The sequence below is a fragment of the Bos javanicus genome, chromosome 25 (assembly GCF_032452875.1).
Source record: "Bos javanicus breed banteng chromosome 25, ARS-OSU_banteng_1.0, whole genome shotgun sequence".
Lineage (NCBI taxonomy): Eukaryota > Metazoa > Chordata > Mammalia > Artiodactyla > Bovidae > Bos > Bos javanicus.
In genome coordinates, this window is record NC_083892.1 from 2,548,618 (window position 1) to 2,565,703 (window position 17,086).

General features: G+C 52.7%; 1 protein-coding gene across 1 annotated transcript; it reads right to left on the minus strand.

Moving 5' to 3' along the window:
* Nucleotides 1-1,026: 1,026 nt before the first annotated feature.
* On the minus strand, nt 1,027-6,216 carry ZSCAN10 (zinc finger and SCAN domain containing 10). Its single transcript, XM_061400961.1, has 5 exons — nt 5,061-6,216; nt 4,481-4,748; nt 4,202-4,275; nt 3,967-4,024; nt 1,027-2,806 (listed from the first exon to the last, which is right to left on the minus strand). Exons 1-5 carry the CDS (start codon nt 5,457-5,459, stop codon nt 1,236-1,238), a joined length of 2,370 nt encoding a protein of 789 aa, XP_061256945.1. The 5' UTR covers nt 5,460-6,216; the 3' UTR covers nt 1,027-1,235.
* Nucleotides 6,217-17,086: the final 10,870 nt, after the last annotated feature.

The window sequence follows — 17,086 nt, forward strand, 5'->3', positions numbered from 1 at the left end:
GGTCAAACCCAGGTCTCCTGCATTGCAGGTGGATTCTTTACCGACTGAGCCACCAGGGAAGTCCAAGTGGAGTGGGTAGCCTATCCCTTCTCCAGGGGGTCTTCCTGACCCAGGAATCCAACCCGGGGCTCCTGCATTGCAGGCAGATTCTTTACCAGCTGAGCTACCAGGGAAGACCCTATGCGTGATTAGGGGTCCCCCAACAGTCAACCCAACTTACCTGCAGGCAGGTTTAGTTTTTCAGTTTAAATTAATCACCCACTAACTGCTAGCATTTTGTTTGAATTAGTTACCAACCTTCCACAAGAACAGGTTTCCCGTATTAATCTAACACCTGGGATTTTAAGTTTTATTCAATTTTAATTAAACAGCCAAATACGCTGGAGGATGTTGTACTGAACACAGGGGTTAGTGGTGGACTCCAGAGGAGAAATCACTCCAGGGTGAGACTGGTTGGCCTTGCCCACAGTTGGGTCTAACAGCTGTCTTCTCCCCTCACAATGCACACGCGCACGTGCATGTGCACGCACACACACACACACACACACACACACACACACCCTGACAGACAGACACACACACACACACCCTGACAGACATACACACACTCACAGTGAGCCTTTTTCGGGGGGAGGAACTCTCCTTGGATCTACTCCCACCCAGCCTGCTCTTTAAGGGGTGGGGGAAGCAGAGAGCATCACCACAGACCCAGTGGAGAGGGTAACTGCTGCTGCTAAGTCACTTCAGTTGTGTCCAACTCTGTGTGACCCCATAGACGGCAGCCCACCAGGCTCCCCGTCCCTGGGATTCTCCAGGCAAGAACACTGGAGTGGGTTGTCATTTCCTTCTCCAATGCATGAAAGTGAAAAGTGAAAATGAAGTCGCTCAGTCGTGTCTGACTCTAGCGACCCCATGGACTGCAGCCTACCAGGTTCCTCCATCCATGGGATTTTCCAGGCAAGCGTATTGGAGTGGGGTGCCATTGCCTTCTCCAGGTGGCACTTAAAAAAAACATAAAGAGGGGCCATGTTCAGAAGGCTGTTTTACTTTGGGTATTTTAAAATACATTCCTGAGATCTGGACGAGATGCTTCTGTGCAAGGGAAGAATTACTATGCGGGGTCAGTGGAGCCAGAGGGAGGTGACTGAGGGTGGGTGGGAGCAGGGCGCATGCGCGGCAGCCTGGGAGCAGCCCAGGGACATGCGCTGCGATTGGCCCCGCCGAAGCGGGAGCAGCTAGTACAGAGTCTCTCGGGCGTGGGTTCTCAGGTGGCGCAGCAGGTGGGAGTTGCGGCTGAAGCTGCGGCCACACTGTGTGCACGAGTAGGGCCGGGCCCCAGTGTGCACCAGCATATGCCGCAGCAGGTTGCAGCTGCGGCTGAAGACCTTGCCACACTCTGGGCACTCCTGGGGGGGCTCAGCTGGCCCAGATGCGGCCTCGTCCCCCGCCCCGGCGTGGGTGGCCAGATGCCGCTGCAGGTGGGCGTTGCGCCGGAAGCTCCGGCCGCATTGCTCGCAGCTGTAGGGCCGCTCGCCCGTGTGGCTGCGGCGGTGGCGGGCCAGGTTGGAGCTGTTTCGGAAGCGGTGACCGCAGGTGTCACAGACGTGGGGTTTCTCCCCGGTGTGGATGCGCTGGTGGCGCGCCAGGTGGGCGCTCTGGCTGAAGCCCTCGCCGCACTCGCTGCAGCGGCAGGGCTTCTCGCCTGTGTGGCTGCGCCGGTGGCGGGCGAGGTCCTGGGTCTGGCTGAAGCTCTTGCCACACTGGGTACAGTGGTGGGGCCTTGGGCCGCCGTGGGTTAGGAGGTGGCGGGCGAGGCCGGCCCGCCGCATGAAGCGCTTTCCGCAGTGCGGGCATCCGTAGGGCTTCTCGCCCGTGTGCACCCGCTGGTGACAGACCAACTGGGAGCTCTGACTGAAGCTGCGGCCGCACACCTGGCAAGAGAAGGGCCGCTCGCCCGTGTGCACGCGCCAGTGGGCCCCCAGGTGCTCGCTGCGCCGGAAAGCCTTGCCACACTCGCCGCACACATAGGGCCGGCGCTCAGGCCCGGGGCGCAGGCTGCCCGAGCACTCGGAGCACTGGTGGCCCTTGTCCTTGGCGTGGATCCGCAGGTGGCGCTTGAGGCTGGAGCGGCGCTGGAAGGTCTGGCCGCAATGGGAGCACAGGACTACGGTCAGCTCGGGGGGTGCCGGGGGCTTGGTCTCCGGGGTGCCGCCGGGGGGCTTCTGGTCCTGGGCGTGCGCCAGCAGGTGCTGTGTGAGGCGCGCCCGGCGCTGGAAGCCCTGGCCACATTCGGCGCACAGGAAGGCGGGCTCGGAGGAGTGTGTCTGCAAGTGTTTGTTCAGGTGCGAGCTCTGGCGGAAGCGGTGGCCACACAGGTGGCAGGTGTGCGGCCGCTCGTCTGTGTGCGTGCGCATGTGCAGCTTGAGGATAGAGCTGCGGCCGAAGGCCTTCCCGCAGCACAGGCACAAGAAGGACCGCGCGCCCGGGTGCGAGCGCAGCTGGTGCGCCTCCAGGCGGGCCAACTGCGGGAAGCTGATGCCGCAGTCTGTGCAGATGAACTTGAACTCCGGGTCCGACTTGGGGGCGTCCTCGGCTGCTTTGACCTTGAGAACGTCACTCCTGCCTGGAGGGGACATTTCTCCTCCGGGGCTGCTCGTCTCAGGGCCTGATCCTAGCGACTGGGCGTGGGGCTCTTCTGCCACCCTGAGGCTCTCTGCCTGAGAGTTTGCTAAGGCAGCCGAGGGCCAGGACACCCCTTTCGGCTCTTCTGCCTTAAAAGCCTCTTCTAGGGTTCTGCCTCCAGTTCCTAAAAAAGAAGCAGAAAACAGGGCAGGTTGGGCTTTTTCAGAGGGCCTTCTGGGAATCGCTAGAACCTCAGTGCCCCGAAGTGGAAAGACACCGAGAATTCTGCAAAGTCTGTAGGTGGGCAGAGAGTGGGGTAAAACCCAAATAACATACAGTTTACCAGTTGTAAGGTGTATAATTCTGGTCCATTAGGCCTGTTTATAATGTCGGGCAACCATCACCACTATGTCATTCTCCCAAATGGAGACCTATATCGGTTAGCAAGCCTTCCCATGACCACCGATTTTATTTAATTAAAATATTTATTTATATATTTGGCTGTGCTGTGTCTTAGTTGCAACACACGGAATCTTCATTGTAGCACGTGAACTCTTACTAATAGTTGCCACCTCGTGGGATCTAGTTCCCTGACCCAGGCTCCCTGTATTGGGAGTGCAGTCATAGCCAGAAGACCACCAGAGAAGTCCCTTATATTATTTAATTTTAGCTGTTGTAATTAATTTTATTGAAGTATAGTTGATTTACAATGTTGTGTTAATTTCTGTTGTACAGCAAACTCTTTCAATTATATATATATATATCCTTTTCTCTTATGTTTTATTACAGGAGATCGAGTAGGACATTGTTGTTTTTCCACTGTATTAATATATGTAATAATTGGTATCTGCTAATCCTAAACTTCCAATCTACTCCTCCCTCCCCCTTGGCAACCACGAGTGTTCTGTGTATTTCATAGATCAGTTGACATGTGTCATATTTTAGATTCCACATATAAGTAATACCATACAGTATTTGCCATGACCACATTTTTTTTTTCTTGGCCATGTCAAATAGCTTGGGGAATCTTAGTTCCTTGACCAGGAATTGAAGCAGGGCCCATGGCAGTGAAAGCCTGGAGTCCAAACCACTGGACCACCAGGGAATTCTCGACCACTTATTTTAAAAGCTCAAAGTTTGGAGGGGGGGCGGTTGATGATTAGATGCAAAGAGCCTTAAAATTATATCTATATAGATATGGACATATCAATATAGATCTATATAAATATATATCACCTCATCAAAATAGCTCATTTTTAGCCAAAGAGGCCAAAAAGTCAGGGGTCATCTTGGACATACAAAAAAACCTTCAGTGGTCATAAACCCAGGAAAAGGCTGTCTCACCCAGAGGATGCACAGGCCAAGCCTTCTTTGCTGGGACGTCTTCAAAGGTCAGGGACTCCTGTGACAAAGGGATGGCAGAGATTGTCAGTGAGTGAGGAACGGGGCTCGGGGACCTAAGAGAGATGAAGAGCTCTCCAGGTTTAAATTAAGGAAGACAGGGGTTTGCTGAAAGCAGAGTCAGAGAACATTGCAGAGCAGGAAATAGGCCTGGAGTGAGGGCACTCGCCCAGCTCACCAGCACTGCTGCCAGCTCCTGATCTCCCGAGCTCTCCTCTGGCCACAGCTCGGGGCCCTGGAGGGCTGACGGCACTGGGGGGAGACAGAGAGCTGTGAGAAGGCAGCCCTACCGCCGTGCGGCCTCGGGGTTGTGCAGCCATGGCCAGGGCCCTGGGACTCTCCGCCATTCCCGCCAGCTCAGGAGGCCGCCCCCTTTCCCTCCCTGCCCACACCCACCTGGCCCCCCAGCTCCCCCCGCACCCCAGGCCTCCATCTCCCTAGGGCTCCGGCGCCTCACCGCTCTCTTGCGGGGCCTGCAAAGTCCTCTTGGGACCTGGGCTCAGTGGCTGCCTTGAACTCAGGGGGCGTCTCCAGTCCCCCATCTCAGCAGGCTTGGAGGGCCCCGATTGGGATGGCGGGAGCGCCTGTGATGGTTCCAGAGCTGGAGGCCCTTCTGAAGCTGCTTCCTTCTTGGGACTGTGGCTGGAGACTTGGAAAGAGCCCCCCTGTTCCTCCAAGGTGACGTCTGCACGGGGACAATTCTTGCCAGCATTAAAACTGAAATCCTGTTCAGAACACACCCATGTCAGGGGACAGACAGGACAGTAATCCATGTCCTACTAACTCCGAAGGGCAGTGGCACGGTGGAAAGATGAAGCTCAGACAGGGAGGGAGGGAGTTAGGCGGTCAAGAAGGAACTGGCAGAGGAAGACAAGTGGGACCTTAGTGCCCCAACCAGGGATCGAACCCCCTGCCATGGAAGCACGGAGTCTTAACCACTGGACCACCAGCAAAGTCTCAGCTCAGTGATTTCTTAACAGGGTGATAAAGTCCCCGCCTTTCCCCCTGCTGTCCAGCCCACTGGCCGCCCCTCTTACCAGCGGCCCCACGTTGCTAGACTCCCTCTGGACACCTTCTAGCAGCAGTACCACCTCTTCACCATCCCTGAGCTGCTGGCCCTGCAGCCGGGCCAGGAGATGTGGGGGCAGCACACTCAGGAACTGCTCGAGCACCAGCAGCTCCAGGATCTGCTTCTTGGTGTGCAGAGCCGGTCGCAGCCAGTGGTTACAGAGCTCCCGGAGCCGGCTTAGGGACGCCCTCGGCCCCATGTCCTCCTGGTACTGGAAGCACCTGAAGAGCTGGTGAGCCACCTCGGGCCGGGGCCTGGCCTCTGGCCGCCCAGGGTCCTCCTGGCTGGCAGCCTCCTCCTCTTCCTCCAGCTTGACTGCTCCGAGCTGCTCCGGCTCCCCCGCAGCTGGGCTGGGTTCTGCAAGCATCCTTCACCTTGGGGACTCCTCACCACAGTTGCTCTCGTGTTCAAGTCTCTCCCTCCTGGCTCCCACACCTGGGGTGTTAAGGGGTGCCTGCAGGTGTGGTCTCCAGAGGAATCTCTTCTCGAACAGGTCACGGGTAGTGGCTCAGCCTGACCAAACAAAGCAGAGAAATCGAATTGCTCAGTATTATCCATTCCTTCCTGCAGCACTTAGAAGGTCACCTCGGTTTGCCCCAGGGACCAGAGTTGGCAGCCCCGAAAGAGGACAGTCTGGCTGTCCCTGCATCTTGATATGGTACCACGGGGGGTACCTGGCACCACCGAAAGGGGAGTCCTTGCCAAAAATGCTCCGTCGCAATCCAATCCAGCCTTTAGACCCAACTTCCAGTTAAAGGGCATTGCAGGGAATAAGAACAAGTTGGCGGAGAGGCTAAGAGTGATAGTGTTTAAAGATACAAAGTTGTAACAAGTAGTAAATAAGCCATAGCGATCTAATGCACAGTATAGCAAATACAGATAATAATATCGTACTGTAATACATTATGTAATATGATACTTATTGCTACATCACAATCATATTATAATATATAAATAAAATGCTGTATATCTTAAAGTTACTCAATGTTACATATCACATTTATAAAACAGGGACTTCCCTGGTCTAGGAACTAAGATCCCACAGGCCGCACAGCGACTAAGTCCGGGCTCCATGGCTAGAGAGAAGCTCGTGCTCTGCAACTACCGAGCCCATGTGCCGCAACTAAGACCCAACACAGCCAAAAATAAATAAATAAAATATTTTAAAAACGATTATAAAACAAACAAGCCAAATGATCCATTGAGTAAACAGCTGAACAGATCCGAAAGACCGGACATTCCCAGAAACCTGGTCCAAGTTCTTCCAAGTCTGTTATAAAAAAATAAGTGCCTGTAGGCACATTGCTGTAGAGGAGACTAACAGCTGATTTAAGGAAACGTGCAAACCTGACCTTTAAGGGATGGTGGTGCTAAAAGTTATTCTGGGAAAAAAGCTTTGGGGAAATAGTTGGGGAAATCTGAATCTGGTGGAGCCCTGGGCAATAAGGGAAATGACTACTAACTTCTGAGATGGGATTCCAGCCTTGCACAATGTTGGAAGTGTCTTCATTCTTAGAAAATGTTAAGGATCTGGAATTGAAGAGGCGTGAGGTTTCATCCACACTTATGGATCAACAAGGCGAAAGTGGCAAAATTATAGCAATTGTCGAATCCGGGAGGTGGGTGTATGGATGTTCATTGCATTGCTCTTTCAACTTCTCTGGAAGTTTGAGAATTTTAAAGATAAAAGGGTGGGCGGTGGGTATAGTTCATGCATGGGATCACTCCTTAGCCAGACGTCCTGATTCTCACTTTCTGGTGCTGGAGGTGGCTTTCAGGGGTCAAAGCCAAGATCACCCAGCTGACCAGGGCAGGGCTGACCTCCCAACTAGTGTCCCAGTCTCGTTCCCTGGGTTTCATCCCAGGAGACAGGCCAGGATGAGCCAGGGAGACGGGGTCGGTGGGTGGGTTTCCACATGAGAGACTAAGCTGACTGCCTTCAGAGGTTTGTGACACATGTGTCCCCGAGGCAGGCCAAAGCAGAGAGGTGTACAGTAGGTGCAGCCTGGGGAGCTGGGTGATGAGTGGGAGATGCAAACATTTCCCTTTCTTTCCTAGTTTTTTTTTTTTTTTTAAAAGAAATCCTGGATTCTTCCTTTGTCCACTGGGAGGTATCCATCACAACATCCCTGTGAGTCTAGCTAACAATAAAAAAAAAAGTGCTTCTAACTTGGCAACAGGGGGCACTGGTTCTGTAAGACTGTTCCTTCCTTTGGGGCTAGCGGAGACCTACCTAGGGGGAGATGACCCAAGTTCAGCCCCACCCCTAGAGGACACAGTTCAGTCCTTCAGCACAACCCAGCCAGGAGGCTTACACTTCCAAAGAAGCTTGTACTTTTGTTCCAGAGCTTTGAGGCACTTTTATTTTATGTTTTGGCTCAGCCACGTGGCTTGCAGGAACCTAGCTTCCTGCCCAGGGATTGAACCTGCGCCCTTGGCAGTGAAAACGTGGAATCCCAAGTCACTGGTCCGCCCTGGAACTCCTGAGTCACTTTTATATTTCAATCCGGGCAGGGATTACTTTATGGATATGGAAACCTAAGTTCCAACATCTTTTTGCCCTCCCTGTTCTCCAGCCTCAGGGCTGCAAAAGAGCATTTTCCAGACCTGTTCCCCTACCCGCACATGAACATCCAAGGCAGAGACTTGGGCAGAAGCCCTCCTGCATCGCTTCCCACCAGGTAAAGGCAGCAGAGCGGTGCCCACACCTGCAGACTGTACACGCTGGGCGCACGTCTAAGTGCTGGCTGTTCTCACTGAGTGAAAACACAAACAACCATGGCTAATAGCTCGTCCTATCATGACCATGTTACAGCCCAGGACACCTAGACACAGAGATACAGACATTCTTCCAAGAAGGCAACCCAGCCTTGGTGATGGAGTCAGGGAGAGGTCGGCCTGGCCAAGAGCTTTGATAGTTTAAGCCCTCTTCATTCGGGGTTGAGGGATCTCTGAACCTCCTTTTCAGGTGGTGTGAGTGGGGGTTGAATGCGGTTAAAGAACACAGGAAACTGAGCCTAGCACTTCCCAGCTCAGAGGAGAGGGTTGTGATGCTAAAACACAGACCCAGGCCTGTGTCCTGGCTACCTGATCAGCCCCCAAGCCCCAGCCTCCCTCCACCCCCTCCAGCATCTTCCCAACTTCCCTTCCTCTCCCTCATCTTACCCACTCCTTCCCGCCACTCTCCAGTCTCCTCCAACCACTCCAGAATCTCCCAGCTTTCCCCACCTCCATCCTCTCCCCCAGAGCCTTGTTCAACTTCCGTTCTTTCCTACATGTTGGCACACAGGGTTGCTTCCACTCATTGACACCTCTCTTCTGGGATGCCACACACACGACCCACCTATCTACTTTGCAGTTGTAATTATTGAGGAAGGCATGCAAACATGTCTGGGGCGGAAGAGGTCTTTACCTTTCAAGAAAACGGGTTTTTGTTTTCTTGTGTTTTGGTAGCATGAGCAAAAAAGTGACACAGAACCAGTCACATGTGATCAGGAACGCAGTATTAACAGCTGGCATGTACTGAGAGCTTCTCTGCATGGGTTCTCTGCTTAGGGTCGCTTCATCTCACTGCATCCCAAGCAGTAAACTATAATTTCTCCATTCGACAGGTGCAAAGACCAAGCTCCTAGAGGATGCGTGACTTGCTCATGGTCACACCAGGGGAAGCGAAGATTTGCTTTAAGGAGAGAACACCGATCTTACGGTGCAAAAGCTCAGAAACAGAAAAGGACCCAATTACCCTCCTGCCGTGTGCGATCTGCCTAGTCTAAATCCAAATATTACAGCACAAATCTGAAAAACTAAGGGCATTCAAATTTCCAACCCTCAGGCCTAAACTCTTGGGATGCCACAAGCTTCAGGTGAGGTCTCACCAAAAGGTTTGAAAGAGGTGGAATTCAAGGGACGTTGGCCTGGAGAGTCTCTCCCGCCCCCAAGTCTGCAGGACAAAAGCTCTGTGAATATGCGCATCTGTAGGGGGTGAGCTGGGTTGCAAGAGGCAGGGTGTGGCGCTCTTCAGCCATCCTCCGGTGTTTGACCAGCTTAACTTGGAGCCTAGAGTGGCGGAGAGGCTTAAGGTAGACCAGCCCGGGTGGAGGTGCAGCCACAAGACCCGCCCAGACAACAGGGGTGCCCAGAGCTGGGGTCCTTGGCCAGAAACTTTCCCTTGCTCCCTGGATCGCTCGTCTTTGTTGGCTGCGCTCCCCTCTAGTGCTGAGCTGAGTCGAGGAGCCCGGTCAGTCCACCTTGGGGAACGTGGAGCCTGCCTTCTGCTCCCCAGAGGCCATAGCAAGCCCACGTCACAGGAAGTCCCGCGATCATCCCAAATGCCCCCACTTACACAGGCCTCCCAGTCTTCCCAGCCCTGGACTCCCCAGCACTGGGCTTCCCAGCACAGACCAACCACGTCCGCCCAAGACTCTTCTGGCACTCTAATGCCTTATCCCACCAGCCCGCCAGAGGCCTGGAGCCCCCTTTCTCTCTCCAAGCTACAAGGAACCCCTTAAGTTTGTCCTTGGCAGCCTGCACCCCAGGCCTCTCTGCAACTCACCACTCGTGGGGGTGTTCTCTGAGGGCCCCTAAGGCCAGAGTCAGCCTCGGCCAACCTGGGGAAGGACTCCGGGAAAATGGAACAGGAAGTTGCCTGCCCCAATCCCATCCAGGTGGTGAGGGGGGCTTCCTTGAGTTAACCCTTAACCTCCCAGTTTGGGAGTGGTTTGGGGAGAGGGCGGGGCCAGGGAAATAGACAAAGCAGCGGGTTAAGATTCCAACCCTGGCTGGCATTTGAGAGTCTAACTACCCCTCCGACCCACCTAGTCAGGACCGGCTCTGTGCCCCTTGAGGGTCTGTCAACCTGTATGTTTGGTGGGGGCCAAGAGCTGCCATTTAAAAATGCTTGCTGGGGTTTCCGTGGCAGTTCAGTGGTTAAGACCATGTGCTTCCACTGCAGGCGGAGCAGGTTCAAGCCTGAGTCTGGGAGGTCCCCCTTATCTCCATGTATGGCCAGAAAAAAAAGCCTGCTGTGTGCGTGGTTCTTTGGTCAGCATTTCATTCATGCAGCAAATCTTTGCCAAGGGCCTGCTGTTGGTGTTGAGGATACTGAGCTAAATGTGAGGGACAGTTCCAGACTTCAGGGGGTTTACAGGAGCAAACCACAGGTACTAAAAAGAAAACAGAGCAGGACCACGTGTTGGGGAAGAGAGGTCACCGGTCGACACTGCCACCTAAATCCCTCCCAAGAATCTTTAGGGGTGGGTTCTGTCCCCTCTTTATCAGTGACTAAGTGGGGCTCCCAGGAGCGCAAGTGGCCTCACCAACAGCCTTGAGTCCAACTCCAAAGTCAAGCCTTTCCCTTCGCTCTAAAGGGCCTTTTTGGGTCACGTCCTTGGCCCCAGAGGGATGCGCGCCTCCCTTTGGGGAGTCCGTGGTGTCCGGCTGGGCGTTCAGGGCGCCTGCTGTTTGGGGGGTGCTGGGCCACATTCTCAGTGGCCGACCCTGCGCTCGCTCTGGTTCCCCGGGGCGGGTCTGGTCTCCTGCACTGACAGCACCTGGACTTTGTTCCTTTATTTTAACTGTCTAGTGTGGATCTCACAGGACAGTGGGCGGTATCCCTTCTCTGCTCCGTGCCTAGCGCCTGGCACATGTGAGGACGGACGGAATGCCTGAGGAACGGCCGGGCAGAGCCCCCCGTCCTGCAATGTTTACTGGCACCGTGCAGCTGGCGCCCCGAGAGGCTAACTCCCCGCACTTTACGGGTGGACGGGACGGGGCGCGGCCGGGAACCTCACACGGGGCGGGACTATGAAACCCTACCCTGGTCGTAGAAATGAGGCCACACCCCTGGGCGTGGCCGGGGCGGTGGAGAGGAGGTGTGTCCTGCACCCCTTCACCTCCTCCGGGCCTCCACGCCCCAACCCGGGCCCCGCCTCCCCGGCCCCGCCTCCATGACCCACCCGCGCGCCGAGCGCTGCGGCCCTATCTGACTAGGCGAGGTCCGAGCCCTGCGACCGGGAGCAGCGGGCCCCGTCCGGACGCGATGGGGCAGAGCTGCAGAAAGGTCGTGGCCTCCTCGGGTAATGATCCGACGTGGTGGTCTTGGTGCATCGGGCCTCAGTGAGAACCTCCGGGAGCTGGCCGGGAGCGCAGCGGCCAGGCTCGGTGATCGCTGCTGACAGTGACTTCCAGGCGTCCGACTCAGGTGCACACCTTCCCTGGAAATCTGTCAGAAAAGCAGAAATGGAGTTGACCCAACCCCCAGAAACAGCGTCCCGGCAGCAAGGCAAGTGACGCAAGATCAACACTAGCTTTTGGCCTCCTCCACCACTAACTCGCCGCCCAGCGATGGGCCCTGACTAATATCCGTGCTCCTGGCCCATCTCGCGCGCGCATCATTCATTCGGGGAATATTTGCTTCCCTGAGTGCGTCCAAGCGTGGTCCCTGACCCCAGGGACCCAGTGCTGAATACAAACACGAGTGCTGCCCCCTTGAGGCTTACAATCCGGGCAGGACCAGATCACTGAGGAGAGGATTCCTTTTGACTTTTATTAGCTCAAATTGGAGAAGGCAATGGCACCCCACTCCATTACTCTTGCCTCGAAAATCCCATGGTCGGAGGAGCCTGGAAAGCTGTGGTCCATGGGGTCGCTGAGGGTCAGACACGACTGAGCAACTTCACTTTCACGCATTGGAGAAGGAAATGGCAGCCCACTCCAGTATTCTTGCCTGGAGAATCCCAGGGACGGTGGAGCCTGGGGGGCTAACGTCTATGGGGTCACACAGAGTCGGACACGACTGAAGTGACTCAGCAGCAGCAGCAGCAGTTCAAATTACTTTGCAGAAAAAAATAGGGGGGCAGGGTGCTTAGGGGAATTCCCTGACAGTCCAGTGGTTGACTCCACGCTTTCACTGCGGGGCGGAAATTCAGTCCCCAGTGGGGGAACTAAGATGCCGCAAGCCAAAAAAAAGAGGCTTAATGCACATTTAAGTCCCTTCAAATTCGTCCTCATCTTTGAAAATACACTCTCCTGTCCCAGAGTGTTAGCCGCTAAGAGAGGAAAATTCTTGAGAAGTTGCTGGTTTGTTACTTTACTCCATTTAGTAAACGATAAACGCATCCCGAAAGGATTTCTAATATACATCCACCTGTTTAGTGTATATATCAATATCTTCTAAAATTATCTTGAAAGTGAACACAAACTATTCTAGTTGTTACCTTAGATTTTGGGAAAGTAATTGGTGTCTAAAAACAAACAAAAAATAAGCCCCAACTTACCATTTATTTATTAAATATGAAAAAAAGTGTCCAGTATTATCCAGGTCAGCGAAAGTCCTTGAAAATACTGATGCGGTCTTCATCTTTTCTGTTATCTCTTCAGATTGCGAAAGAAAAACAAGTTTCTTGTATTTTCAGTTTCCATAGGATTCCTCCATTTAGAATAATTCAGGGCAAAAGAAGAAAAATCCTTCTCCAGCTCTGGGAAGAGCTACTGTTAAAAACACTATGATCCCTTGATTAGGCTCTGGCTTATCCAGGGGCTTGAGCTTCCCTTGTGGCTCAGCTGGTAAAGAATCCACCTGCAATGCGGGAGACCTGGGTTTGATCCCTAGGTTGGGAAGATCCCCTGGAGAAGGGAAAGGCTACCCAGTCCAGGATTCTGGCCTGGAGAATTCCATGGCCTGTATGGGGTCGCAAAGAGTAGGAAACGGCTGAGTGACACTCACTATCCAGTGGCTTAAGTACGTTTCTAAACTGCATTAGTAACAGCTTAGCATTTTCCTCTGGGCAGCTGCCATCTTAAAGGAGTAATTAGGAGTGTTTATGGCACAGTCAGAACCCTCACTAAGGACCAGCCCTGGGACAAAGGCACTGGGCATTCTGATGAGAGCAGGAGTGAGCACTGCCTGTTCAGCTCTGTCTTGAGTGTCTGTAAACGAAAGCTGTCCCCGAGGCTTTTCAGCTTGTGTCTTTGGCAGGAGCCAGCCGTTGGCTCTGCGAGCTCCAGCTGCAGTCAGCTCTGCCAATTGTTGCTGTGTGACTTGGGCAGGTCATTTAACTGCATCCCGTCACTGTGCTGCTCAAAGCTCCTCCATGGCTTTCTGTGGCACTCAGAACTAAGTCCAGACAGCTCGGCCTGGGGCTCAGCCCAAAGCCCCTTCCTGCCACGGATCTCATCTTCTGTCCTCTTTTCCTTTGCCTTTCAGTTTCTGAACACGCCACACTGATCCCACCTCACTACCTCATTATTTTTATATATGTAAGAAATTTTGAGATACATTCTTTCATTTATTCTGGCTGCACTGGGTCTTGCTCCTGGTATTCGGACTGCTTTTGTTGGGGCACACCAGCTCTTGAAGGGGAGGGGGCGGGGAGGGGGGCAGTGCTCAGCAGGGCAGGCTCAGTTGACCCGGGGTGAGTAGAATCTTAGTTTCCTCACCAGGGATTAAACTCCGTGTTCACTGCATTGGAAGGTGGATTCTTGACCACTGGACCACCAGGGAAGTCCTCCTCTTCATTCTTTTTTTTTTTTTTTAATGAGTTGGTTTAATTCCAGGTGGTACAGAAATCAGGACAGAATAAAGACTTAAGAACCACACTTTGGCAGGAATCTGGGCTAAGTTTACTATGATCTCACAGTTAAAGCAGAAAAAAGTGAGAACTAAAGAGAAGGTGAACCACTGTATGATTTATTTATTTTTCACAGAAGTTTTTTCTTAAAGGTACAATAGGTTCCAAGACAACACTTCCTTCTAGCTATGTGTGTATTAGTCACTCAGTCGTGTCCGACTCTGCAACCCCATAGACTGTAGCCTGCCAGGCTCCTCTGTCCATGGAGTTTTTCAGGCAAGAATATTGGAGTGGGTAGCCATTCCCTTCTCCAGGGAATCTTCCTGACCCAGGGATCAAACCTGAGCCTCCTGTATTGCAGGCAGATTCTTTACCATCTGAGCCACCAGGGAAGCCCCTTCATTCTGGCTATAGGTGGTGACAGATGTTACGGCAGGGAATCCAGATGTTTAAACATGCATGGGATTAAGGATCGTCATTGCCTCAGACACTCCCTTTTCCCAGATTTCTAAATTCTACCTGTGACCAGAGGCCCCTTAGCTTTTAGTTCCTCAAGATTCTTCTGCTCTTTCTGTATCAGTTTGAATGCTTTATTTTCCTCATCTATCTCCTTGGCTTGCCTTTGTGGTTGGACATGGTACCTGCCACCCCTTCCCCAATTTTATTTTAATTAATTAATTTATTTTGACCACAACATGCAGCTTGTGGGATCTTAGTTCCCTGACCAGGGATCGAACCTGTGCCCCCTGCATTGGAAGCATGGAGCCTTAACCATCTCATCAGTCCCCAGGTTCCATAGGTCTGATAGCCTGAACATTGCTTACATCTGTGTTTCTCTACCTCCACTGCCACTACCAAGTCCAGGTCACCACCATCTCTTGCCTGGATCATAGCAATGGCCTAACTGGCTTCTTTTCATTCACTTCCTTTTTTTGTCTCTCCCACCCCACCCCACCCCATACACTGCACAGCATGTGGGAATCTTCGTTCCCCAACCGAACCCCTTGCCCCCTGCACTGGAAGTGCAGTCTTAACCACTGAACCACCAGGGAAGTCTCCCTCCTTTTTTCTTTTAAAGTGAACTTTTAGGTGAACTGCACAAATATGTGCACAAACTCAAAATGAAGAACATCTTGAAATTCCAACTGAAAACAGCCCTTGAGCCAACATCCCAATCAAATCAGAATTCACTGGTACTCTACTCTGGTGCCCCCTTGTGGTCACTTCCATTCCCCCATAATCTCGATCTTGACTTCCAATCACAGCAGATTTGTTTGGTCTGTTTTGCAACTCCGTGCAAATGAAGTCACACGAGAGGAACTCTCCTCTGACCTTACTCCACAGTGGGGGACTCATCCACGTGTTGCTTATTCCCTGAAGATACGCCCCCGTGGTGGTGTTTATTCATTGTGTCGCTACGTGAGCGGGGACGGGGTTCAGTTTGGGGCCATACTTAATAGTTCTTGTAGGTCTCTGGGAACCATACAGGTGTGTGACTGTGGGGCGTGTGCCCAGGAGGGAATCGCTGTGTCACAGGGTATGTGGATATTCAGGTTCAGAAGGTTCTGTCCCACCTGTGCAGGGAGCTGGTACCATGTCCTTTCCCGATGTCTGCAGACATCTTGTGCGTTTCTCCGCTCAGTCCTAGGACCAGCCATTTCTCCGTGGAGCCCCGATTCCTATCATTACTGATTTTTTTCACATTATAAAGCATTCACAAAAATAGGTTTTTTAAAAGGAGAAGTAAAACTAATGGAAGTTCTACATTTCTTTTCATACCCAGTCAAGTGAAAAAAAAAAAAAAATAGAGATATTTGTGAAAGACCACATGATATGTAGAGGAGGGAGTCTGCGAGCTGAGGGTAGGGGGCAGAGACTGCATGCAGCAGGATGAAGGGCTGGAAACATTAGCTGAAAACGACATCAAGGGCCGGTGTCTGAGTGCCATTGTCATCTGCTCCCATGAGTGGCCTCCAGGAGGGTTCTCTGATGCGTAGCCAGTCACAACGCCTCCTAAGTGCCCGCATCCCTGCATCAGTGTCTTTCACTTTTGTGAGTGAGTGCGGGCTGAAACTCTACCCAAGACTGGGGGACACTTTAGGGTATCTGACAGCAGGAGGCAGACAGAGCAACAGCGAAGGGTATTTAGGGATAATGACAGTGACCTGGTTTCCTAAAAATGCAGCAACTTCTAAGGAGAAAATAAGTTAATTTACTCTAATATCTACCCCAAAGAGCCAGGTGGAGTGACTACTGAGCTCAGTCTCAGTAGACAGTCCCCTTCCTACCTGTACTGTAAGCTGTCTTTGGTGCCCAGGTAGAGACAATGTTCTGGAAGGTGGAATGTGGGTGTTTGGGAAACATCCAGTCAACTCTACATTTCTGGGGGCTTTTCTGGTCCTGGTGTTCATGGGTTGCCTGGCTGAAGCTGCCAGACTTGACAATCATGGTAAGAAATGCTTGGAGCTGCTGCCTAGGGAGGAGCCTCCTTGTCCTCCTGGAGCTTGCCCAGGGCAGGAAAGGGCCATATGTGCCAACTGTGATGGGCAGACTTCTGAGCCAGCATCACAGCTGAGATCCAGGATCCAGGTTTGGGGTTGGCAGTCTCTCTACCTGCCCTGCTTGCAAGATCAGAGGTTAGGGGCCTCCCTGGTGTTCCCGTGGTTAAGAATCCACCTTGCAGTGCAGGGGACACAGGTTCAATCCCTGGTACAGGAAGATCCACAAGCCTCAGGGCTAAGCCCCAGTGCCACAGCTACTGAGCCTGCACTTTGAAGCCCGAGAGCCAAAACTACTGAGCCCATATGCAGCAGCTACTGAAGCCCACAAGCCCTAGAGCCCATGCGCCATAAGAAGAGAAGCCACCGCAAAGAGAAACCCACACACCACAACTAGGGAGTAGCCCCCTCTCTCCACAACTAGAGAAAGCCCCTGCACAGCAAGGAAGACCCAGCACAGCCAATACCAAAGTATTTTTCAAAAACCAGATGTTAGTCTGTTCACTCCTTGCAAAGAAGCAAAGGTTCCATCATAAGAGCTGCTGGGTAGTTTCAGTTGCTGCAAGGCTGGGGCATCAAGGAGTGGGTGGTGAGTAGATTGTGATGTAGCCACACAACAGAATGTGCCACATTACAAAACAGCAAGGCACTGCTTGAGAACGGCAGAACTCTTGGCACATAACCGTCTGTCCAAATCTGCACCAAGACTTGACCGAACTCCAGCACGGCTTCCAGCAGCATAAGGCTATGACGACTGCAGCCCCCCTTTAAAATGCCTGCCCGAGACAGCTCCACATTGTAGAATTTACTATTTGTTCTAGCCAACACCTGATGATGGGCCCCTCACCTCACTTTCTTAGAGCATTTACTAAACAAGGCTTATAATGTGAACATATGTCTCTTTCAACCCAGAAGCATCCCTCACAGCC

Excerpts from the sequence above, each read along its gene's own strand:
- ZSCAN10 (XM_061400961.1), bottom strand. The coding sequence starts at position 5,459 with ATGCTTGCAGAACCCAGCCCAGCTGCGGGGGAGCCGGAGCAGCTCGGA. Across the intron at positions 4,025-4,201 it reads AGGAGCTGGCAGCAGTGCTG|GAGTCCCTGACCTTTGAAGA; the intron begins GTGAGCTGGGCG and ends CCTTTGTCACAG. Across the intron at positions 2,807-3,966 it reads TTGGCCTGTGCATCCTCTGG|GAACTGGAGGCAGAACCCTA; the intron begins GTGAGACAGCCT and ends CTTCTTTTTTAG.